Here is a 24,737-nt window from a genome sequence, read left to right as displayed (position 1 = left end):
ATCATAATCTTAAAAAAAAGGTTATGGATGTGCATGTACTGTATCAATCAACTATCATACAGCTTAATCATAGTAGGCAAAGAATAAATAAAGACTTTCTGGAAGGAGGAATATACAGATATAGACTATAGACTCTCTCTCTCTCTCTGTCACACACACACACACATCTGTTACATATAATAAAATGGTCTCAAACACTGAGTGTAGGTAGTGTTTTAAAATTCAAAAATCTACGATCTAAATAAAACTTCATCTTGGTTATTAGTTTATTATACTTACTAAAGAACCTAATAGACCATAGTAGATGTAGTCTTATAAAAGACAAGAGTATCTGTAGAAGAACTGAATTAAACAGATTTTATTAAACTTTTTAGGATGAGGAAAACAAGTGATATAAAATAAGTCATAAGAAATGCTCCCTGGTACTACTATCTCAAACCATTTTCAAGGTTTTACAAAATACTCATACAGCAAATACAAAAAGCTTCAACATACTCTTCTGACTTCTGCTGCAATAAATGCAACATTAACAAACATACAAATTTCCTCTGTACTTCTTAAAAGCAGAATTACTGAATTACTAATTTTTACAATGTTATTCATACACATTTTTATTCATATGATATTAATGAGATCATTGCCAATACATACATAATTTTCCTTAACTTTTTTTAAATTAAGCCAAGAGATGTCATGCAGCCATCAAAAACCTTACAGTAAATTACACAGGTTTGTAGTCCAATTTAGACTCTAGCTTCTTAGAATCAGCCACTTTCCTGACTGCTTTCATGAAGTCTTCCTGTACTACAAAATCATGATCAGCACGAATTGCAAACATACCTGTGGAAAATAAAGCAACATGACTGCTATATTTAATATGTGATTATTTATTATAAAATAACAAAGAAGGGTAAGTGAAATGGGTGAAGGTGGTCAAAAGGTACAAACTTCCACTTAAAAAAGTCAGTCCTGAGGATGTAATGTACAGCATGGTGACTATACTTATTAACACTGCATTTTATATTTGAAAGTTGCTAAGAGTAGATCACAAGAAAAATATTTTTCTATGTGTGATGATGGAATGTTAACTAGACTTTCTGTGGTTGTCATTTCATATCTACAAATACTGAATTATTATGTTGTACCCATGAAACTGTCAATTTAGTTTATATATCAATTAAAACTACATCTCAATTAAAAAAACTTTAAAGTAAATAATGTAATATTTTTCTATGGAATAAATGTGAAGGAACCCAGATGTACTACTTCTCAGCAATCAGTTCCAATTTGTTAAAAACCACTACCACTGTTCAACTAATTTCCATAGCTACAGTGAGCATTATTTTCCAAACCAAAAATTAGGAAACAATGAGACAATTATCTGGAACCTTAACTCCAGCTCATACAGTCCCTGTATCCAATGGCATCTTGAAAAAACAAAGAAAAGTGAAAGTAAAAGTGATGTCGCTCAGTCAAGTCCAACTCTTTGCGACCCCATGGACTGTAGCCTACCAGGGTCCTCCGTCCATGGGATTTTCCAGGCAAGAGTACTGGAGTGGGGTGCCATTGCCTTCTCCAGGGGATCTTCCCAACCCAGGGATCAAACCCAGGTCTCCTGCATTGCAGACAGATGCTTTACTTTCTGAGCCACCATGGAAGCCAAAAAACAAAACCCAACTATCAACAATACATACACATTGTAGGCAGCTCTTTCTTAACTCTACATGCAGCAATCCCCTGGAAGGAGGGAGCGCATGTATGGTTTGCAGCGGCTGCTGCTAAGTCGCATCAGTCGTGTCCGACTCTGTACGACCCCACAGATGGCAGCCCACCAGGCTCCTCTGTTTCTGGGATTTTTCCAGGCAAGAATACTGGAGTGGGTTGCCATTTCCTTCTTCAATGCATGAAATGAAAAGTGAAAGTGAAGTCACTCAGTTGTGTCCAACTCTTCAAGACCCCATGGACTGTAGCCTACCAGGCTCCTGGGTCTATGGGATTTTCCAGGCAAGAGTACTAGAGTGGGTTGCCATTGCCTTCTCCAATCTATGGTTTGGGAAAACACAAAACAACTCCAGTAATTTTGATAGCTTTTCCTTGTTAATAATCAAAAGCTTAGAGAATAAGAATTAAAGAAAGTCAATAGTGGGTTTTACAAAACCAATGGCATTATTCATGTAAGAAAATTTACCTTTTTTCATGTACAAATTGATAATATGACTTTCATATTCAAATACCACAATTCAATTTTTGCTTTCAAATTTTTGACAAGTTACTTGTCAAATACTACTTGACAAGGAGGTAAAGGTTTGTGTTTTTAAAAAACATTAATTGTGTCATGGATGTAGGTCCAAGATTTTTAGACAATCCTAATTTCATGATAAGTTAAAACTGGTAAGATAAAATTATCTACTAAATAAATGAATCCTACTATTATTTTCACTGAGGATCTGCTTATACTGAATTTTCACTAACACGAAATGACTGGGTTGCAATAGAAAATTTCAAGGGTTGCTTCCGGTCTTCCCTTTAAAGATTTCTATATAAGGAATCTTGGCAATAGTTATTCTGGGCTATCCTCAGAAATTAGGTGAATGGAAATGACTAGTTTTTTTAATAGTGAAGTTTTAAAACCTGTTTAGAAGGCTGTAATTAAATTAGGCAAGCTAATTTTCCAAACCTTGTGCATATTACTGTTTCCAAATCATTTTTAGTGAATGAGTGAATCTGAGATACATTCTAATCCAAAAAGAAAAATAATCTCAGAAATCAAAAAGAAAGATTTGAATGGAAAAAGACAACTAGAACTGAATTAAATACATTTTAACTCACAGAAAGATACGTTAACAAAAAAAGCTTGAAGCTGAAAAAGAAAACCAAAGAAATTCAGTATGTCTCCAGATGAGAAGCCTAAAAAGCTTAAATTTTAATCCACACACAAGTTACAATTCTTTATTGGGAAACAGCTAAAAATAAAGTATAAAAAATGTGGGAAAAAGAATATAACTTAATGGAATCAGCTTTTAAGATTATGATGCTACTTTTGTTTGGATTTCAGTGTCACCAAAATAATCTTCTAATAATTTGGTCCAATGTAGATTTTGAAAGGAGAATATCGTAAGTTAAGTTGTGGGCTTCCCTAATGGCTCAGTTGGTAAAGTGTCTGCCAGCAATGTGGGAGACCCAGCCAGGTTCGATCCCTGGGTTGGGAAGATACCCTGGAGAAGGAAATGATAACCCACTCCAGTACTCTTGCCTGGAAAATTCCATGGACGGAGGAGCCTGGTAGGCTAGAGTCCATGGGGTTCCAAGAGTCGGACTCGACTGAGCGACTTCACTTTGCTTTGCTTTTAGTTCAGGTTACTGAGTTTACCTCAATATTTTTGCTTATTAATAAGTCTTTGTGAGCATGATTTACTGTGACTTCTACTGAGTTTCTGGACCTGCAGATTTTGATCCAGATACTAAGTCACAGTATACCCATGAAGATACTCCTATGGAGGAGCCTGTCTGAGCAGCCTCTTTAAACACTGGTGAATTTACAAGAAACGTTAAAAGTAAGGCTAAAGGTAAATGAAAACAAGAGGAAATCACATATTGTAATACTTAAAAAACTGTTCATATGAAACCAATTAAAGTCTAAAATCTACTGCAGATATTGTTTTTAATTTAAAAATTTTGTGTGGAGGACAAATCTAAGTGACTCTTTGGGTTTTAAAGCCACTTGGTACCAGAAATAAAAATCACACAATTCGCAGAGAAAATTACACTAAAAAACTACTACATTTTCACAAGTTGCATGAACACAACACTCATAAATCAATCTTTCAAATTTAACTACTGGCTGACTAGTATCAGGAGGCTTGTCAACCATTTTGCAGCAGATACCTCCAGTGCCGGCCGGGTTGGATTTCTACCACAGGTGTGGCAGATAGTTCCGTATGGTCTCAGACTTACTCCAGAAGGACAGCATGCTATCACATGCATGTCTTTCCGTACCCTACCCAGAGGCATTTGTAAGTGCCAAGAAGTTAACTTTCCCAAGGGGATCTCGTCCCATGGAGGAACAGAGGATAAGAGCTGGTAAATAAATGCTCTGGTCTCCCGTATTTCAGCCAGACAATCCTGGAAAGAATTCTGTACGTTTCTCTGAAGCTTCATCAGAATCTAACACCTCCCGCCTACAACAGTTACTTCAGCGATGTGCCCTTGTAACAGCTTTCCCTCTCCCTATCTCACTTGCCCTGTTCTCTCCTACTTCTTGGAATCAATTTCCCAGAAAATAACAAACACTCAAAACCTTGCAAAGTCCAGGCTCTGCATTTGAACAAACCCAGGCACATTTTTAGCAAATTAAACAAATAAAAATCAAGAGTAAAAACTGTACTTTAAATCCTTACCTGCTTCAGTGCAAACATTTCTTAGGTCTGCTCCATTAAAGCCATCTGAAAGCTTCACAATTGCTTCATAATCTGTTTAAGAAAAATACTGGAAATTAGTTGTAAAAAAAATTAGTTACAGTAGACATTTACTTGATTTATGACCATATAGAAAATTTAACTTAAGAGCTTGCTTTGAAATAAGTCAGCTAGGCATCATCTGTGTCAATATTCCACAATATCAACAACTAAAAGCAATACTTCTGTTAAGTAAACCAGCACCAAGCAGAAATAAACATAATTCTAAAACTCTAAAACCAAGAAACAATCAAGATCTGAAAGCATCTTAACCTGTTTCTACACACAGACACAATTAAACACATGTGAACTTCAGGTATCTGTCAAGTTATGACTCAAACTGTAACCAAGTATCTAATTTGAACAAATCTAGAACATTCAAAACCAACTGTAACCTCAATGGAATTTAATCATTAAAACAAATACAAAATACACCAAAAATAAGTCATCAGACATCATTTTATCACGCACAATTTTAAATGCTAGCGTGAATACTGGCTAGGTTTTCTGGTTTCTGTGAAAGCTCCAAGTGGTGAGATCAATGATAATAATAATAGCTATGTGACCTTTCTGTCCACATGACAGACTTGAAGAGCTGCTGATTAGGGTAAGCAATTATAGACTTGATGAAGGATAAGAAGAAAGACAGCAAAGGCTACTACAATGTGAAAATCTGTGATAAGGCACCCGTGTCAGGCAATCTAGAATATGTGAATCTCTATCTGAAATCACACAGAGAATTCATCAATTAGTCTTCACTTATCTCTCTCTCCTAGATCATTACCATCAGCATAAAAAAAAAAAAGTGTTGTAAATTCCTCCACTTTAAAGAAAACTCCCCCAATTCCTAATCTCCATTTCTGCTGCACCTCCATGTTTTCTCCCCTTTGCTAAAGAACTCCTAAAAGAAGCATCTAAACTCAATGCCTCATGGTTTCATCTCTCTGACACCAATCGGCACAAGGCTCTCACTCCTACCACTCTAAAGAAATTTCTTTTCATGAGCTCACCAATGATCCTCACGTAGTAAATCCAATCTCAGAACTCTTACCATCATGCCCACTGTCAGCATCTGACAGGAAATTAATCCCTCCTTAAAATAATTTCTTCATTTATCTTCCAGGATACCACCAGCTCCTGGTTAATTCCTACCTCTGTAACTATCCTTTCTCAGTCTCCTTTGATGGTTTTTCCTCTCAATTTCTTAATGCTGGAATTAGCTCAGCTTTAAAAAACCCTTCTATATCCATGGTCACTTCCCTAGAACCATTTTTATGCTGACATTACCCATGTTTATGGCTCCAGCACAGACCTCTCCAATGAACTACTGATGCACCAAGAAATACTAATCAACATCTTTATTTGGTTATCTAACTGGCATCTCAAATTAAATATTGCCAGAATCAAATTTTTCATTCTCCCTCTAAAACTTAATCTTTCCAGTCTTACCTCAAATTTAATTGATGGCAATTCCATTTGTCCAGTTGCATGAGTCAAAAACCTATGTCATTCCTGGTTTTCTCTTTAGCTCACACCCTACATCTGATTCCTTAGCAAGTCCTATGACCTCTATTTTAAAAGCATGTCCATGGAAAAAAGAAAAGAAAAAAAATAAAAATAAAAATAAAAGCATGTCCAGAATCACATTAGTACAAAAGATTCTGCTACCTCCTTAGACCAAGCCACCATCATCTTTTGCCTGCATTACTGAAATAACCTCCTTATTGATCCTCGTTTCTATCCTTGTCCCTCTAGTTGCAGCCAGAATGATCTTATTTAACATAAGTGAATTTTGAAAAATTTACAAATGATATGCCTGGAACTTAAAAATCCAGAGGGAAAGTAAAAGGTAGGAAAGATTACAGATGAAACAAGATTGGCCAAGAGTTAATTACTGAAGCTGGGGAATTAATACTGGATAAAATGATACTCATCTCTACTTTTATGTTATTTCCAACTTTCTGCAATAGAAGGTTAAATAATAAAAAGGTCATATCATTCCTCTGCTCACAATCCTCCAATGGCATCCATACCAATAAAAACAAAAGCCAAGGTTCCTACTCAGTGGCCTCAATAAGGCTCTACACAACCTGATTCCCATTACTTCTATGATTTATTTCACTTGCTGCTGCTACAAAGTCATTTCAGTTGTGACCAACTCTTTGCAACCTTAAGGACTGTAGCCCATCAGGCTCCTCTGTCCATGGGATTTCCCAGGCAAGAACACTGGAGTGGGTTGCCACGCCCTCCTCCAGGGGAATCTCCCCAACCCAGGGACCAAACCCACCTCTGCTGCATAGTAGGCAGATTCTTTCTTGCTGAGCCACCAGAGAAGCCCACTTCACGTGCTACTGTCCCAGTGACTCTGCCAGACATCTGGATCTCAATGCTGGTCCTGGAGTGTTCCAGGAATGCACCTACTTCAAGGTCTTCTTACTTGCTGATCCTTCTGCATGATCTTTCCCCAAATATCCTTCTAGGTCACTACTTAAAAATCACTTTCGTAAAGCCTTCCTTGTGCTTCCCCCTCCCTACCTCCATTCAAAAATGTATACATGTTCATACCTGCTCCTGGCATTACCTATTCCCCTTTTCGTGCTTTATTTTTCTCCATAGTACTTATCATCATCCAATAACTATGTATTAGGCAAGTCAAGATGGCGAAGTAGAAGGACATGCACTCATCTTCTGCAAGAACTCCAAAATTACAACTCACTGCTGAACAAATGTTGACAGGCGAATGCTGGTTCCCACCAAAAAGACACCCCACATCCAAGGGCAAAGGAGAAGCCCTAGCAAGATGGTTCAGTTCAGTTCAGTCACTCAGTCATGTCCAACTCTTTGTGACCCCATGAATCGCAGCACGCCAGGCCTCCCTGTCCATCACCAACTCCCGGAGTTTACTCAAACCCATGTCCATTGAGTCGGTGATGCCATCCAGCCATTTCATCCTCTGCCATCCCCTTCTCCTCCTGCCCCCAATCCCTCCCAGCATCGGGATCTTTTCCAATGAGTCAACTCTTCCCATGAGGTAGCCAAAGTACTGGAGTTTCAGCTTCAGCATCAGTCCTTCCAATGAACACTCAGGACTGATCTCCTTGAGGATGGACTGGTTGGATCTCCTTGCAGTCCAAGGGACTCTCAAGAGTCTTCTCCAACACCACAGTTCAAAAGCATCAATTTTTCGGCACTCAGCTTTCTTTATAGTCCAACTCTCACATCCATACATGACTACTGGAAAAACCACTGCCTTGACTAGACAGACCTTTGTTGGCAAAGTAATGTCTCTGCTTTTTAATATGCTATCTAGGTTGATTTTAACTTTCCTTCCAAGGAGTAAGTGTCTTTTAATTTCATGGCTGCAGTCACCATCTGCAGTGATTTTGGAGCCCAGAAAAATAAAGTCTGACACTGTTTCCACTGTTTCCCCATCTATTTCCCATGAAGTGATGGGACCAGATGCCATGATCTTAGTTTTCTGAATGTTAAGCTTTAAGCCAACTTTTTCACTCTCCTCTTTCACTTTCATCAAGAGGCTTTTTAGTTCATCTTCACTTTCTGCCATAAGGGTTAGGAGGGGCAAAATCATGTTTAGAATCAAATCCCATACCAACCAGAGACACTTGGAGGGATCAAACACACCTTGTGTGCACCAGGACCCAGAGACCCCACAGAGATTGAGCCAGAATAGTGTCTGAGTGTCTCCTGTGGAGGTATGGGTCAGCAGTGGCCTGCCGCAAGGACAGGGGCTCTGAGTGCAGCAGATCTGGGTATGCCATAAACCTTCTTGGAGGTCACCATTAATCCACCATAGAGCCACCAGAACTTATGTAGAACTGGGGAAACAGACTCTTGGAGGGCACAAACAAAACCTTGTGTGCACCAGGACCCAAGAGAAAGGAGCAGTGACCCAACAAGAAACTGACCCAGACTTGCCCGTGAGTGTCCAGGAGTCTCTGGCGGAGGCGTGGGTCTGTGGTGTCTGCTGCGGGGTCAGGGACACCGAGTGCAGCATTGCGTTCATGGGACCTTTTGAAGGAAGTCACCACTATCTTCATTACCTCCACCATAGTTTGCCCTCAGGGCAAATGGTAGGGAGGGAACACAGCCCATCAATAGAAAATTGGATTAAAGATTTACTGAGCATTGTCCCAGGGCTTGTCCCACCCATCAGAACAAGAACCAGTTTCCCCCTCAGTCAGTCTCTGCCATCAGGAAGTTTCCATAAGCCTTTTGTCCTTATCCATCAGAGGGCAACAGAATGAAAACCACAAAGAAAACTAACCAAACTGATCTGGACCACAGCCTTGTCTATATCAAGGAAACTATGACCCAGGCAGTGTAGGGCCACCTAAGATGGACGGGTCATGGTGAAGAGTTCCAACAAAACACGGTCCACTGGAGAAGGGAAGCCCATGAACAGTATGAAAAGGCAAAAAGATAAGACATTGAAAGATGAATTCCCCAGGTGGGTAGGTGCCCAGTATGCTACCGGAGATCAGTGGAGAAATAACTCCAGAAAGAATGAAGAGACGGAGCCAAAGAAAAAACAATACACCCAGTTGTGGATGTGACTGGTGATGGAAGTAAAGTCCTATGTTGTAAAGAGCAATACTGCATAGGAACCTGGAATGTTAGGTCTACGAATCAAGGCAAACTGGAAGTGGTCAAACATGAGATGGCAAGAGTGAACATTGACATTTGAGGAATCAGTGAACTAAAATGGACTGGAATGGGTGAATTTAACTCAGATGACTATTCTATCTACTACTGTGGGCAAAAATCCCTTATAAGAAATGGAGTAGCCCTCATAGTCAACAAAAGAGTGCAAAATGCAGTACTTGGGCGCAATCTCAAAGACAACAGAATGATCTCTTTTTGTTTGCAAGGCAAACCATTCAATATCACAGTAATCCAAGTCTATGCCCAGACCAGTAATGCTGAAGAAGCTGAAGTTGAATGGTTCTATGAAAACCTTCAAGATCTTCTGGAATTAACACCAAAAGAGACGTCCTTTTCATTATAGGAGACTGGAATGCAAAAGTAGGAAGTCAAGAGATACCTGGAATAAAAGGCAAATTTGGCCTTGGATTACAAAATGCAACAGGGCAAAGGCTAACAGAGTTTTGCCAAGAGAAAACACTGGTCTTAGAAAACACCCTCTTCCAACAACACAAGAGAAGATTCTACACATGGACAACACCAGAGGGTCAATACTGAAATCAGATTGATTATATCCTTTGCAGCGAAAGATAGAGAAGCTCTACACAGTCAGCAAAAACAAGACCCAGAACTGACCATGGCCCAGGTCATGACCGCCTTAGTGCCAAATTCAGACTTAAATTGAAGAAGGTAGAGAAAAACACCAGACCATTCAGGTATGACCAAATCATACCATTATAAAGTGAAAGTGACAAATAGATTCAAGGGATTATATCTGATAGACAGAGTACCTGAAGAACTATGGACAGAGGTTCGTGACACTGTATAGGAGGCAGTGATCAAGACCATTCCTAAGAAAAAGAAATGCGAAAAGGCAAAATGGTTGTCTCAGGAGGCTTTAGAAATAGCTGAGAAAAGAAGAAAAGCTAAAGGCAAAGGAGAAAAGGAAAGATACACCCATTTGAATGCAGAGTCCCAAAGAAAAACAAGGCGATAAGAAAGCCTTCCTCAGTGATCAATGCAAAGAAATAGAGGAAAACAATAGAATGGGAAAGACAGTGACCTCTTCAAGAAAATTAGATACCAAGGGAACATTTTCATGCAAAGATGAGCACAATAAAGGACAGAAATGGTGTGGCCCTAACAGAAGCAGAAGATACTAAGAAGAGGAAGCAAGAATACACAGAAGAACTATACAAAAAAGACCTTCATGACCCAGATAACCACGATGGTGTGCTCACTCACCTAAAGTCAGACATCCTAAAATGTGAAGTCAAGAGGGCCTTAGAAAGCGTAACTAAGAACAAAGCTAGTGGAGGTGATGGAATTCCAGCTGAGCTACTTCAAATCCTAAAAGATGATGCTGTGAAAGTGCTACACTCAATATGCCAGCAAATCTGGAAAATGCAGCAGTGACCACAGGACTGGAAAAGGTCAGTTTTCATTCCAATCCCAAAGAAAGGCAATGCCAAAGAATGTTCAAACTACCACACAATTGCACTCATCTCACACACTAGCAAAATAATGCTCAAAATTCACCAAGCCAAGCTTCAATAGTACGTGACCCGAGAACTTCCAGATGTTCAAGCTGGATTTAGAAAAGGCAGAGGAACCAGAGATCAAATTGCTAATATCCATTGGATCATCGAGAAAGCAAGAGAGTTCCAGAAAGACACCTATTTCTGCTTTATTGGCTTTGCTAAAGCCTTTGACTCTGTGGATTACAACATACTGTGTAAAATTCTTCAAGAGACAGGAATACCAGACCACCTGACCTGCCTCCTGAGAAATCTGTATGCAGGTCAAGAAGTAACAGTTAGAACTGGACATGGAACAACAGACTGCTTCCAAATCAGGAAAGGAATACATCAAGGCTGTATACTGTCACCCTGCTTATTTAACTTGTATGCAGAGTGCATCAGGCGAAATGCCAGGCTCAATGAAGCACAAGCTGGAATCAAGATTGGCAGGAGAATTATCAATAACCTCAGATATGCAGATGGCACCAATCTTATGGCAGAAAAGTGAAGAAAAACTAAATGGCCTCTTGATGAAAGTGAAAGAGGAGAGTGAAAAAGTTGGCTTAAAACTCACCATTCAAAAAACTAAAATTATGGCATCTGGTCCCATCACTTCATGGCAAATGGATGTGGAAACAGTGGAAACAGTGAGAGATTTTATTTTGGGGGGCTCCAAAATCACTGCAGATGGTCACTGCAGCCATGAAATTAAGACGCTTGCTCCTTGGAAGAAAAGCTATGACCAACCTAAATAGTGTATTAAAAAGCAGAGACATTACTTTACCAAGAAAGGTCTGTCTGTTCAAAGCTATGGTTTTTCCAGTAGTCATGTATGGATATGAGAGTTAGACTATAAAGAAAGCTGAGTGCTGAAGAATTGATGCTTTTGAACTGTGGTGCTGGAGAAGACTCTCAATTGAGAGTCCCTTGGACTGCAAGGAGATCCAACCTGTCCATCCTAAAGGAAATCAGTCCTGAATATTCATTGGAAGGACTGAAGCTAAAGCTGACACTCGAATACTTTGGTCACCTGATGAGAAGAACTGACTCACTAGAAAAGACCCTGATGCTGGGAAAGAACGAAGGTGGAAGGAGAAGGGGACGACAGAGGATGAGATGGTTAGATGGCTTCACTGACTTGATGGACATGAGTTTGAGTAAGCTACGGGAGTTCGTGATAGACAAGGAAGCCTGGCGTGCTACAGTCCACGGGCTCGCAAAGAGTCGGACATGACTGATCGACTGAAGTGAACTGAACTGAATATACTAGACTGTTGACTCTGAAGAACACAAAAGATATAGGCATCAGCTCTCTGAGTAATCGAAAATCTGTGCATAACTTATAGTCAGCCTTCCATATCCATAATTCTGCATCTGTGTATTCAACCACAGTCAGTCAGGTAGTACTTCAGCATTTACTAAAGAAAAAGATCCCCATATAAGCCGATACACACAGTTCAATCCCATGTTGCTCAAGAGTCAACTGAATATTTTACTCACTTCACCTGTCTCTGCTAACAAGTTATATGAAGGCAGGAACTTGTCTGTTTTGTTCATTGCTATATCCTAGGCACTTAGAACAATTCAGCATATAGCTGATGCTCAATAACTATTAGGTGAATTCAAGAACACCATGTTTCTTGAATCTAAAACTCAATTTGGTAGACTATCGATAATATCGAGTAGTATTTTGCTTCATGGTTACCAAATGTGAATATATAAAAAATAAGCTATTTCCTTACCTATTTCACCGTGCTTTGTAATGGGACCTGCATGGATTTTCAATATATCTAACCTTGCTTGTTCGTTTGGTAAATCAATATCTGAAAATAAGAAAATTATAAAAAATTCTATTACAGTCAGGTTTTTTCTTTGTGAAATAGAGTAGGGCATGAGGAGGAGGTTTGGGATAGAGAAATAGACATAGACAAAGACAAATGGACAGCAGGCGAAGAAATTTAACTCACGTATTTTTCTATCTAATCTGCCTGGACGAAGCAAAGCAGGATCCAGTGTATCTGGTCTGTTGGTAGCCATGATCATTTTAACTCTATGCAGAGTATCAAATCCATCCATTTGATTCAGTAGCTAAGAATGTATTTGTGAATATAAATCAAAGGTACATTTTATAAAATAGCCCAACCATTAAAAAACTCAGACACAACTTTTATATGCCTAAAGCTATGAAATGTATTGCTTACAGATAGATATATGATGTGCAGAATGATCATTTGATGGAATATTTTTTTCTTACATAAAGGGATATATTTTTCATGCTAAAAGTTCCAAGATAGATTTTTTAACTATATACCTTTCTACATATATATACCTTTCTACTTTCTATTAGACTAGGTCTAATAAATCTGAAGGCATCCATCTAAGCAAAACTTATGAAACTAAACTATGTGGATCTGATTTCCAATGTTCAAATTTTTTGATAGAATTAGTTTTAAAATAAAAATAATAACTAACATTTCAAGTGCTTATAGTATGTCAGATATAAAATTTACATTAACATAACCGGACACAATGATTGTCTACAAATCTGATAACAAATCCATTAAATATCTTTTCAAATAATTCTATTATACATAGAAATACTGAGACACCTAACATATTTCCTTCGATTTCTAAAGCTTTCTTGAGTAAATGCTGGAAAATCTAACTGCATTCAACAACATCTTTAAAACAAAGCTAATCTAACAATATGTCTATTTCTTCATGTCAACATGTCTAACATTCCCAAAATGTTAACTAAATAGCATATCAGCTACATCAATAAAACTAGCATGTGCTGCTTTAAAAATAACTCAATTCAAGGCTTCTAAACGACCCTACAACTAATTTTGAAATACTGTGTATTTTCTGAGCAGACCAGAAAAATTTATAAAAAACAGTTTTCAAATACCCCCACTGAGACAGAAACTGACAATGTGTTACCTATGCTACCTATCTATTTATAGAAGTTGGAAAATGTGTTTAAAATCTTGCCATCACTTTCACAGAACTTAGAGTGGGAAAAAGCTTTAATATACATTTCAATATCCCAGCATCCATCTTCAATAATCAAAACAATTTTAGCTTTCTTTTGTTGTCAACAATAGAGCAAAGTATCACTAATTTTCAGAATAGCCTAATACATAATCACAACTCCTTTGTTACCAGTTTTAATATATTTGTCACTTGTAAAATATCTTAATAAAACTAATACAAGTCACATTCACAACACAAGTAGAATATACAATTTAAATATTTAAATGGTCAGTCTGCTCAAAATACAGAACAGTAGAGCAGTAAATCAAATGAAAATTTGTGGATATCCCTATTGTTTTCTAGGACTCATTTTCTTACTAGAGACTGTGCCAGACAAAAGTGCTCATTTCTGTCAATATTATCGAATTTCATACATAAATGCATTCTTCATTTAAACCATTGAACATATTTTGACTTTCAAATATCCAATGTATACTTATTCATTTTATAAATACTGACTTTCTTCTAAACCACTTTTACCAAATATTACCTCCATTAAAGTTCTCTGAATCTCTCTATCAGCTGAAGTACCCTCAGAAAACCGACGACCACCTAAAATAATGATATGGAAACTTATGTGTTACTCTTCCTCTTTAAGCATCATTTAAGAAAACAATACGAAAACGTTAGTTCTAGGTTTTAAAGTATTAAGATGAAAAGTAATTAACAAAAATTATACTGATAAAATTAGAATTGATTTTGGTTATGTTTCTCATTTTCTCAATGTTAAAGTTTATTAAGATTGGTTAAACTTTAAGAATTAAAAAAATAACATTCATCTTGCTACTTCACAGAAGTTGCAATTAGAGGTAAAAAGAGATGGAAAAGTTTTAGATTTAAAAAAATTTTCCTAACACTTTCAAGAAAAGTTTAAAATAAATTTTAAAAAGTGTTATTCTTACCAATAGCATCTATTTCATCCATAAAAATGATGCATGGCTGATGGTCCCTGGCATAATTAAACATTTCTCTGATCAAACGAGCACTTTCACCAATGTACTTGTCTACTATAGAACTAGATACAACCTGATTAAAGGAAAAACATTAAGATAAACATAAGACAATTCAAATTTAATTTCAACAACTACACAAAGAATCTTCCCTTTACCTTTAAGAAATTGCAATCCAGCTGGCTAGCCACAGCTCGTGCCAAGAGTGTTTTTCCTGTACCTGGCAATGAAAAAAGAAGTAATTTTTGAAAAGCAATGTAAATTTGAGGGAAAGTAAGATAAATTTTCAAAAGCTTTTAAGAATGTAATCCTTTGAATAGTAAATTTTGCAAAAGGAGGCTACGTCCTGAATAGAATTTCCATTTGATTCAAAACATCCTAATTTTATTTTAAGCCAACCAAATACATAACTCTAGAAATATATCAAACCCTACTTACTAACAGCCTATGATGGAAACTTACACATTAAAATCCATTGGTCTATACTGCACACTGAGTGAATCTTTACTTATGATATTTACATATGACATTTCGGTATGATACTATAACATTAAGTATTGGCTATTTGGAACTATTGATTCAGTGGATTATTAAAATCTTCTAAACACTGGCATTTTCCAATATACAATATTTTAAAAATCACATTTGCTAATACCATAACCAATCTCACCCTGTCCTGTATTAACACATTGGAAAGTTGTCAAGCTCACAGTACCAGATATAAAGTTTTCAAAAACTCAAATTTTTGTGCGAAAGTTCCAATTTTATAAATGGTTACAGATGGAGTCAGTTGTTTAACATGATTGGCTAACTTCATTCATTTTTTAAAAAATATGTGCAAGGTTACCAATAACCAGTCTGATAATTAATTGTAAATTTTCCTTTCAAGTAAAATGGTACTCTGTGAAAAGCAGTGAATTTAGCAGACAACTGAATAACTGCACAAATGGTTTTCTTGGAGATATCTACCATATTAAGAATGCAACAGAAGTATTTTAAAGTATTTTCCATTTCCTCACAAAATACAAGACATTATTCGAGGATCAAAAGTTCATATTTTTACAAGTTTATCAAGGACATTTTAAAGTGAAACTGGCCTCTTTTCATACTGCACATGTTGAGTGGCCACAAAGACAGTGACTATTGTAATATTTTGTGCCATTGACTTAATTGATTCATGCTACATCATGAGCAGCCTTGCACCATCAGCACAGATGTTAGCTGCCTTTTTTAATGTGTTGACATCTTAGTATTACAAGAGTAAGTTCTGACCTGGCAGATGCCCTGAAAGCATCTCTGGGATACCCAGAGGTCTGTGAACCACACGGGACAACTGGCTAGAATCACACAGCATGTTAAGATATATACTTATGAAACATAAGACTAAGCAAGCCTAAGAAAATTTTAGACACACATCTCCAGTTGCCTCCTTACTTTGAACAGAATGAAGGCTGAAATGGTGACATTAAATATTTCCATCTTATTGTTTTATTCATTGATTCATACTGAGATAGACGTAGCTTAATACCAACCTGGTGGTCCATATAACAAACAGCCTTTTGGAGGTATTATTCCTACACGCTGGAATAATTCTGGGTTTGTAAGAGGTAATTCTATTACCTAGAAAAGAAGTTGCAGGTTTCTTAAAGAGTTAACATTTTAACATACTTTCAAATATTTTAAGTACAGTATGAGCTGTTACGTACACGCATAATTCATAATAGATCCAGAATTTGGTGCTATGTAAAACCATTTATATTAGAGGTCTTTTTTCAGGCAGATGTAAGATATCTCTTAAATCTAAAGAGCTTAAAATATTTTAAAAATTAATTAAAAAGCATGTGGCAGAAATTCCCTGGTGGTCCAGTGCCTAAGACTCCACACTCTCAATGCAGAAGACTGGGCTGGGGAACTAGATCCTGCATGCTACAATTAAGATGAGGACAGTCAAATAAATACATAAAAATACTCGTTTTTTAAAAAAAGCATGTGGTAATTTGTACTGCTTATTTAGCACACTTGTTAAAATAACCACACACTTGGCGGGCGTGATGGTTGCACAGGCATATAACCTGTCAAAACATACTTGAACTGTACATTTAAAAACATGTACATTTAAAATTTCACTGAATATAAATTATGCATCAACAAAAACATTATACTACAAAAAAATCAGTTAAGCAGAAAAACCCAAAAAGGTCCACACTTTTGCATTTGAATATAACAAAAATTATTATAAAATTTCCACTAAAAGAAATGTTATTTAAAATTTTCTTAGGTTGGCATTTTGTCATAGTAGTCTTAACAAAACCATAAATTCTGCTCTTAATGTTCTAGTTCAGTTCAGTTGCTCAGCTGTGTCCAACTTTCTGCGACCCCATGGACTGCAGCATGCCAGGCTTCCCTGTCCATCACCAACTCCTGTAGCTTGCTCAAACTCAAGTCCATTGCATTGTTGATGCCATCCAACCATCTCATCCTCTGTCATCCTCTTCTCCCACTTTCAATCTTTCCCAACACCAGGGTCTTTTCTAGTGAGTCAGTTCTTCACATTAGGTGGCTAAAGTATTTGAGTGTCAGCTTCAGCTTCAGCTTCAGCCCTTCCAATGAATATTCAGGACTGATTTCCTTTAGGATGGACTGGTTGGATCTCTTTGCAGTCCAAGGGACTCTCAAGAGTCTTCTCCAACACCACAGTTCAAAAGCATCAATTCTTCAGCACTCAGCTTTCTTTATAGTCTAACTCTCATATCCATACATGACTACTGGAAAAACCATAGCTTTGAACAGACAGACCTTTCTTGGTAAAATAATGTCTCTGCTTTTTAATAGGCAGTTTAGGTTGGTCATAGCTTTTCTTTCAAGGAGCAAACGTCTTTTAATTTCATGGCTGCAGTGACCATCTGCAGTGATTCTGGAGCCTAAAAAAATGAAGTCTGCCACTGTTTACCAGTAACTTGAGAGAGAAACTTTTATTGAATAGTTGTGCACATAAGGTATGATTAAGACATACCAAAATTGTGGGCAATTAATATTCTCAACTGTCTGCAGATGGAAAAGGGGACTGCTTGTTCATGGTGTGTATGTTTAATATTCTCAACTGTCTGCAGTTGTCCATAGTGTGTGTGTGTGTGTAATTTATTCTCAACTGTCTGCCTATGTCCATGGTATGTGTATGTAATTAATATTCTCAACTGTCTGCAGATGGAAAAGGGGACTGCATGTTCATGGTGTGTGTGTGTGTGTGTTTAATTAATATTCACAACTGTCTGCAGATGTCCATGGTGTGTGTGTGTAATTAATATTCTCAACTGTCTGCCAATCAAAAAGGGACTGCATGTCCGTGGTGAGTGTGTGTGTGTGTGTGTGTGAGAGAGAGAGAGAGAGAAAGAGGGAGATTCTGCTCCTATGGCTAATGCAGCAAACCACTGTAAAAGATTTCACTGTTTCATGAAGCACCAGTTCTGTCTCTGCCCTTTCATTAACTACTAAGTGAAAATAAAAGGCTTTATGTTTAAGCCAGTGCTTCCTCAAGTATGGTTAAAAAAAAAATAAAAAAGCTTGGTTTCATAATCATCTGGAATGCTTGCTTATTTTTGTTTTTTAGGCCACACCATGAGGCACATGGTATCTTTGTTTCCCAACCAGGCCTGGGACCCAGGGTCCCAGCACGGGGAGTAGAAGAGTCTTAACCACTGGACAGCAATGCAAGTCCCCCAGAATGCTTGTTTAAATGCCAATTCCTGTGGATTCTACTGCTAATCCATTACATCAAAACCATGCAGAGAGCTTAAGAATCTGCAACTTTAATAAGAGTTCCAGAAAATTTAAAGTGCTGAAATCAGATAATGTAAGCTTTTCTAACTAACCGAATTCATTCCTGAGTATTTCCATCCTAAATTAGGATGAAATCAATAGGACAATGTAATCTGCTTAAAAGAAAATTGTTAAGAAGCTATCCGTACTGTGAAGCAAGGCAATCCTGATTTGATTCTTCACCTAGGAACGTAATTGCTTCTGTTGTTCATTCGCTAAGCTGTGCCCCACTCTGTGACCCCATGGACTGCAGCACACCATTTATGCCACCTAAAGCCAGTATTTCTCTTAAATGACAGTAAACAGCTTTAACAAAATATGTAAGGCACAGATAACTTACTCTATTATAACTTGACTTGAAGTCGCTCAGTCGTGTCCGACTCTTTGGGACCCCATGGACTGTAGCCTACCACGCTCCTCTGTCCATGGGATTTTCCAGGCAAGAGTACTAGAGTGGGTTGCCATTGCCTTCTCCATTATAAGGGTAATAGTATAACGAGGTTGTAGGAAAAACTACATTTCACACACTATCCAAATGTGCTCCAACCCAAGTAAATTACGAGATAATTAAAGTATCAGATGGCATGAGTACTGGATTATATCCATCATTCAATATATTCAGTATATATCAATTATTCTTAGTTTTTACCCCTTCTTTGTCACAAAAAAAAGAGCAAGATTTTTCTAACACCAAATTATATCCAAATTACAAAAACCTGTAATTTTTATAGCTAGAGCTTCAGAGCTATTTTTCTCTCAGCAAAAATACTATTTATATAATATTCAGTAAACATTATTTGGACAAAGTAATTTTACATCCTCTCTCTTCCTTCAGGCATTTCTTTTTCATGGTCACTTATTTATTTTTGATACAAATGTACATGACACGTCTTAACAGACAGCCTACCCACCACCACACAGGTAAAGCCTGGCCCCTAGGACAGAGGTGGGGCAGGGAGGGGAGCTGGGAGCGCTGCCATCTGCCTTCTCAGCCTCCCCAGACTGCAGTCCAGGCTCCAGAGACCCAGACACCACAAGCGCTGGCCTTCATGTATTTTAAAACCAGTACTATTTCTTGGTTAAGTTCAGAGAACAAAGCATACACTACCAACCTCTCTTAATTCCCGAATCTGTTCTGAGAGCCCTCCAATCTCAGAATAAGAAACATTCCCAGGGTCCTCATGAGACATGTTGTAAACCAATGGATCCACTTCTCTTGGCAAATATCTGTAATGATAGAGTGTGTACTTTTCTTTTAAAAGATGTATTTTGTCTCAGCCTACAAAGAGTATAAATGATTTGCTTATACAAGAACCTGTAGGAGATCTTATAAAATCATGTTTAAATTAATCTGAAATTAGTAAAACCAGAAAAATGGCAATATATTCAGTGATCTCAGGAAGCATCTATTTTGGATAAAATCTTCCCTCTATGACAATAAAAGGTTAACTAAATAGCACAAGAAACCTACCTCATGATAGTTAGTGTAGTCATATCCAAAGCAACTCTTGTTCCTGGCTTCAGCTTACTTTTGTCAAGCTAATTTTATAAAACAGAAAGTGTTACATAAACATTTGAAAGAGGGAATAACAGTCTACAAGAGCATAGTTAGAAGCCAAATAATCATTTTTACCCTTCAGAGAGAACACTAATATTAGATTATAAACAACACACAGTAATTCAAAGTTATCTCCCTCTGCCCCTTAAAAAAGTGCCCTTTTTGTGCAATCTCAGTGTGAAATGTGAAACCCCTAATACACAAAATTTGAGGAGGCAACAACTTTGTTTTTGAAGCAGGAACTGACTGCAATGTTTTACTTTCAAAGGCTCACTATTTAATAGTTTTGCTCATCATTTTGATTTTGGCACTGTAGTACAGTGACTTTGGAAGCTGGTACCAAAGTATATGTATAGAAATCCCTTAGTGAACATTTGTGAAGAAAGAAAGGAAACCATCTTACAAGTACGTCCATTAAATTTGTTTTAAAAACTATGGTTTGTGCTCGCTTCGGCAGCACATATACTAAAATTGGAGCGATACAGAGAAAATTAGCGTGGGCCCTGCACAAGGATGACACGCAAATTCGTGAAGCATTACATATTTTTTAAGGAAGATGTGGTACATATACTCTATGGAATATTACTCAGCCATTAAAAAGAATTTATTTGAATCAGTTCTAATGAGATGGATGAAACTGAAGCCCATTATACAGAGTGAAGTAAGCCAGAAAGATAAAGACCAATACAGTATATTAACACATATATATACGGAATTTAAAAAGATGGTAAGGATAACCCTATATGCAAAACATAAAAAGAAACACAGATGTACAGAACAGACTTTGGGACTCTGTGGGAGAAGGCAAGGGTGGGATGTTCAGAGAGAACAGCATTGAAATAAGTATACTATCAAGTGTGAAACAGATCACCAGCCCAGGTTGGATGCAGGAGACAAGTGCTCAGGGCCGGTGCACTGGGAAGACTGAGGGATGGGATGGAGAGGGAGGCGGGAGAGGGGATCGGGATGGGGAACACATGTAAATCCATGGCTGATTCATGTCAATGTATGGCAAAAACCACTACAATAAATAAATAAATAAAAACTATGGTTTTGAGAAGAATATACTCCATGATCACAGTAGATAAGGGAGAAATGCACTGTTTCCCTCTAGAGATTTTTTTTTTATTAAAATTCTAAAGAACAGAAAAAAAATCCCAGTAACCTTCATTCATGCCTTTACTACATGTCAAAAACTATGATAAACATATTTCATGTTAAGTTGAATCATACTAAGTAATTTATTGGCATATTTAGGCAGTGTAACTTATTTGGGTAGAATTGGATAAAATCTATCCTCAGAGATTCAAATCAGGCTCAGGCTGTTTCTCAAAAAAAAGTTACTTTTCAATAGTTTAGAAAACTGCTTGTTAATACAATTTCAGAATCACACAAATTACTGAACCCTTTTCACAGAATTTTGCAGAGTGCTTTGTTTAGGATTTAGTGCCAGTTAAAATGAAGTGGGAGGCTTCCCTGGTGGTTCAGTGGTAAAGAATCTGCCTGCCAATGCAGAAGACAAATGCAGGAGACATGGATTCAATCCCTGGGTCAGAAGAGCCCCTGGAGGAAGAAATGGCACCGCACTCCAGTGTTCTCAATTTCATGGGCAGAGGAGCCTGGAGGGCAACAGTCCATGGAGTTGCAAAGAGTTGGACAAGACAGAGCAAGTTGAAGTGGAAGCAAGCTAAATACTAGGTTTAATATAATGGATTAAACTAAAATATCTCCCAGATACAGTAGTTTCCCCTCCCTTATTTATAAATGGAAACTTTATCATAATAACTATGTATGTATAGTAAAAAATATAGCACATATAGGTTTGGTATATGCCTAGGTTTCAGGCATCCACTGGTAATCTTGGAACATATCCCCCACCGATGAGGGACTACTGTACTTGAAACAAGAGCTTAAACAGAGATCAATAAGAAGTTATTTCATTTGTATCTATAGGCAATATATATTCTGGCCTTTCTAATATTTTTCAGCTTTCAAATGCTCTACTGCCCTCATACAATCATGAAATATCTTTAAATGCCTACTTCTGGCATCCAAAGGGTCCTGAAAGGGACATAAATATCCTTTGTGGGATTAGGCATCTAAAATTTTGATTTAGAAAATATCATCCCACTTATATGTAAGCAAAATCTTAAGACTGAACTTAGTCCCTGGGTAAAATTCCATTCTATAGCCATGTCGGATCAATGTTTTAAAACCCGAACCTGATATAACAAATACTCAGAGAAAGCTCTTCCAGTGAGTTTTTAAAAATTTGCTAAAGACATTTCCTAAAGAATAGAGCAGTACATAAATTGCCTTCCGTGGTTACTAAATAATTCAAATCTATTTGTCAGTTTTTGACTGCAAAATAAAACTTGGAATTCTTTTAATTTGCTTATTTTAATCTAAACCAATTCATACAAAATCAATTTAACCTATAGTAAAGTTGATAAGTAATATTTCTGAATGTCTAAAGTGTAATTTACAAGGTTTAATACTTTCAAGTCTTCTTCAAAAAGAGACATTAAAATAATCAGTTATTTTTCAGTTCTAAGACTCTTTGATTTCTCTGTGTGTAGAGCTGACTGAGCTCATGCAATCAATTAGAAAAGTAGACTACCAGGATGGCTCAGCTGGTAAGAATCTGCTTGCAATGCAGAAGACCTGGGTTTGATCCCTGGGTTGGGAAGACCCCCTGGAGAAGGGAAAAGGCTACCCACTCCAGTATTCTGGCCTGGAGAATTACACAGACTGTATAGTCCATGGGGTCACAAACAGTGGGACACAACTGAGTTCTCAGTTCAGTTCACCAGGAGTCAAATCCATGGTTTGAGTTTAGGCTTTGCTAATAATTAGCTATATCTGAACAAGTCACCTTTGGGAGTTATGGGCATAATTTCTAACTTGCCCACCTGGAAAATTAAATAACTTATTTGAAAGCACTTTTGTCAATTATAAAGTACTATACAAATATAAAATGTTACCTGTCGACGACAACCCACAACATATCTCGGTCCATTTGTAGCTTTAACAATGACTAAAGGGGAAAAAAGAAATGAAAAAACAAATTGAAACACAGAAAGTAAAACTAAATATATCCACACTGACGGCAGGCTGAGTTTTATTTCTGTTTTCCAAAGGACAAGACTTGAAAGAAAACTCAGTCTATGCAAGAATATCATCTACCTTCATTATAATCATTTAAGCAATAAGCATTCAAAGATCGTGACAGAAAGGAGGTAAGCCTGCTCTTTTTCTCTTTACTAACAATCTAATACACTTACATTTTTCTTCAGTTAACTGCTTAAGTACTTCACCCACAATCTAATAAAGAAAAAAGAGAGCATTATTTTTTGCCAAGAGCTAAAAAAATAAACCACCATCACCCTCTACATCCCAAACTCCATTACCTACCTGCCCAACACTTTGTAGAGCCTTCAGATCATTTTCAGATTTTTCATACTGCTTGGTAAGTTCTTTTAATTGTTCCCTTACTGAAATAATATAATTTGAACATTTTTAAAATTAAGTAATCTTCGCGAGTTTAAGCCACCAAATCTTAATTTTTGTCTGTTTCACTTTACATTTATTTTTTACTCACTATCAAACCACACAAAAGTAACAATGCTGTTTGTAGATGACATGTTTCAAAACGAAATATTACAGAGAAAGCACGTATTTTTATTTTCTTGATCGGCAATACTTACTTCTTTGAGCACATTTTAGGTAACATTCTTAACAGATACAGACCTTCTGACATTTCCGGATCTGAGATTACAAATCCGAATAATAAGAGTTAGACCCTCCTCACTTCATCTATCTACATGGACTGTTATCCTCTGGCTTTTTAACCTAAATAAAGCTCCACAGAATTATGGTTAAGGTTTTCATTCTTTACGTCGGTGACGGTGCATTAAGAAAAAATACAAAACTCTTTTATTTAGTTCAGGAGGTAAGGGAAACGTGTGTACTTAATGCAGGACAATTCAAAAACACGAGTAAAGACGAAGAGGGCTATTACTGACCGATACGCCTTATCCCTTAAACCCCATGTTCGGCTTTCCACTCCACTAACAAGCCAACCCCCCCAGAATCTCATCTCTTGCTTGAGCTTCTTTGACTCAAGTCTTTTCCCCGCTCCGGGTCCCGGGGCTGCACCAACACTGCACTCCTTGCACCTCAACCTGGGAAACATCTCTGACCAACTTCTTCCCCACTCTTTCTCGGGTCATTTTCCACGTTCATCTCAGAACTGGGGGTGTTCTGTCTGTCACCTAGACCAGACTAGACCATTTCCACGCCCGAAAAGGCTCGGCTTCCCAAGTTCTGCGCGGAATGACAAAGCGCCTTGTCCCTGGACCGAGGCCTTCTCATCCCCGGGACTCGGTTGCCGAACTAGGCAAAAGGCCTCCGCTTTGTCAGAGACAGAAGCGGGTCCAGGTACGACATTATGTGTTAAGAAAGGTGCACTCACATTCCTTGAGACGGCCGTCAATCTCTTTGTGCTCCAGCAGTTTCTTGCGGTAGTCCTGAAGCGCCTTATCTCTAGGGTCCGCCATGATGAGAAGCCGTCGCTCATAGGGGATGCCGGGAATGGCCATGGCCGCCCGGGCGGGGGAAGGGGCGGGGCGAGGGAGGAGAGCCTCCCTGGAAGGGCAGGTTCCCAGGTGACCCCGCCCCTTCCGGTTGGCTCCTCCTCTGCACTCCACTTCTCCAATTTCTGCGCCTAGGGCGCCGGAACCCG

The 24,737-nt window shown here is 37.8% G+C and overlaps 1 protein-coding gene and 1 non-coding gene across 2 annotated transcripts; one reads left to right on the top strand and one right to left on the bottom strand.

Moving 5' to 3' along the window:
* Positions 1 to 332: 332 nt before the first annotated feature.
* Positions 333 to 24,624, bottom strand: PSMC6 (proteasome 26S subunit, ATPase 6). Its single transcript, XM_043920317.1, has 14 exons — positions 24,468 to 24,624; positions 23,408 to 23,487; positions 23,278 to 23,317; positions 22,978 to 23,030; positions 19,907 to 19,974; positions 19,548 to 19,662; positions 16,152 to 16,239; positions 14,778 to 14,839; positions 14,572 to 14,695; positions 14,160 to 14,221; positions 12,604 to 12,724; positions 12,379 to 12,459; positions 4,398 to 4,469; positions 333 to 840 (listed from the first exon to the last, which is right to left on the bottom strand). Exons 1-14 carry the CDS (start codon positions 24,592 to 24,594, stop codon positions 722 to 724), a joined length of 1,212 nt encoding a protein of 403 aa, XP_043776252.1. The 5' UTR covers positions 24,595 to 24,624; the 3' UTR covers positions 333 to 721.
* LOC122705976 lies at positions 20,435 to 20,541 on the top strand. The gene has a single exon (XR_006344244.1). It is a non-coding gene; the product is annotated as a U6 spliceosomal RNA (small nuclear RNA).
* Positions 24,625 to 24,737: the final 113 nt, after the last annotated feature.

This window comes from Cervus elaphus, chromosome 12, assembly GCF_910594005.1.
Source record: "Cervus elaphus chromosome 12, mCerEla1.1, whole genome shotgun sequence".
Lineage (NCBI taxonomy): Eukaryota > Metazoa > Chordata > Mammalia > Artiodactyla > Cervidae > Cervus > Cervus elaphus.
Note: the sequence above shows the minus strand (reverse complement) of the source record. Positions and strands in the feature narration are given on the sequence as shown.

Excerpts from the sequence above, each read along its gene's own strand:
- PSMC6 (XM_043920317.1), bottom strand. The coding sequence starts at position 24,594 with ATGGCCATTCCCGGCATCCCCTATGAGCGACGGCTTCTCATCATGGCG. Across the intron at positions 14,840-16,151 it reads TTTGTTATATGGACCACCAG|GTACAGGAAAAACACTCTTG; the intron begins GTTGGTATTAAG and ends TTTCATTGCCAG. Across the intron at positions 14,222-14,571 it reads GGATGAAATAGATGCTATTG|GTGGTCGTCGGTTTTCTGAG; the intron begins GTAAGAATAACA and ends TCATTATTTTAG.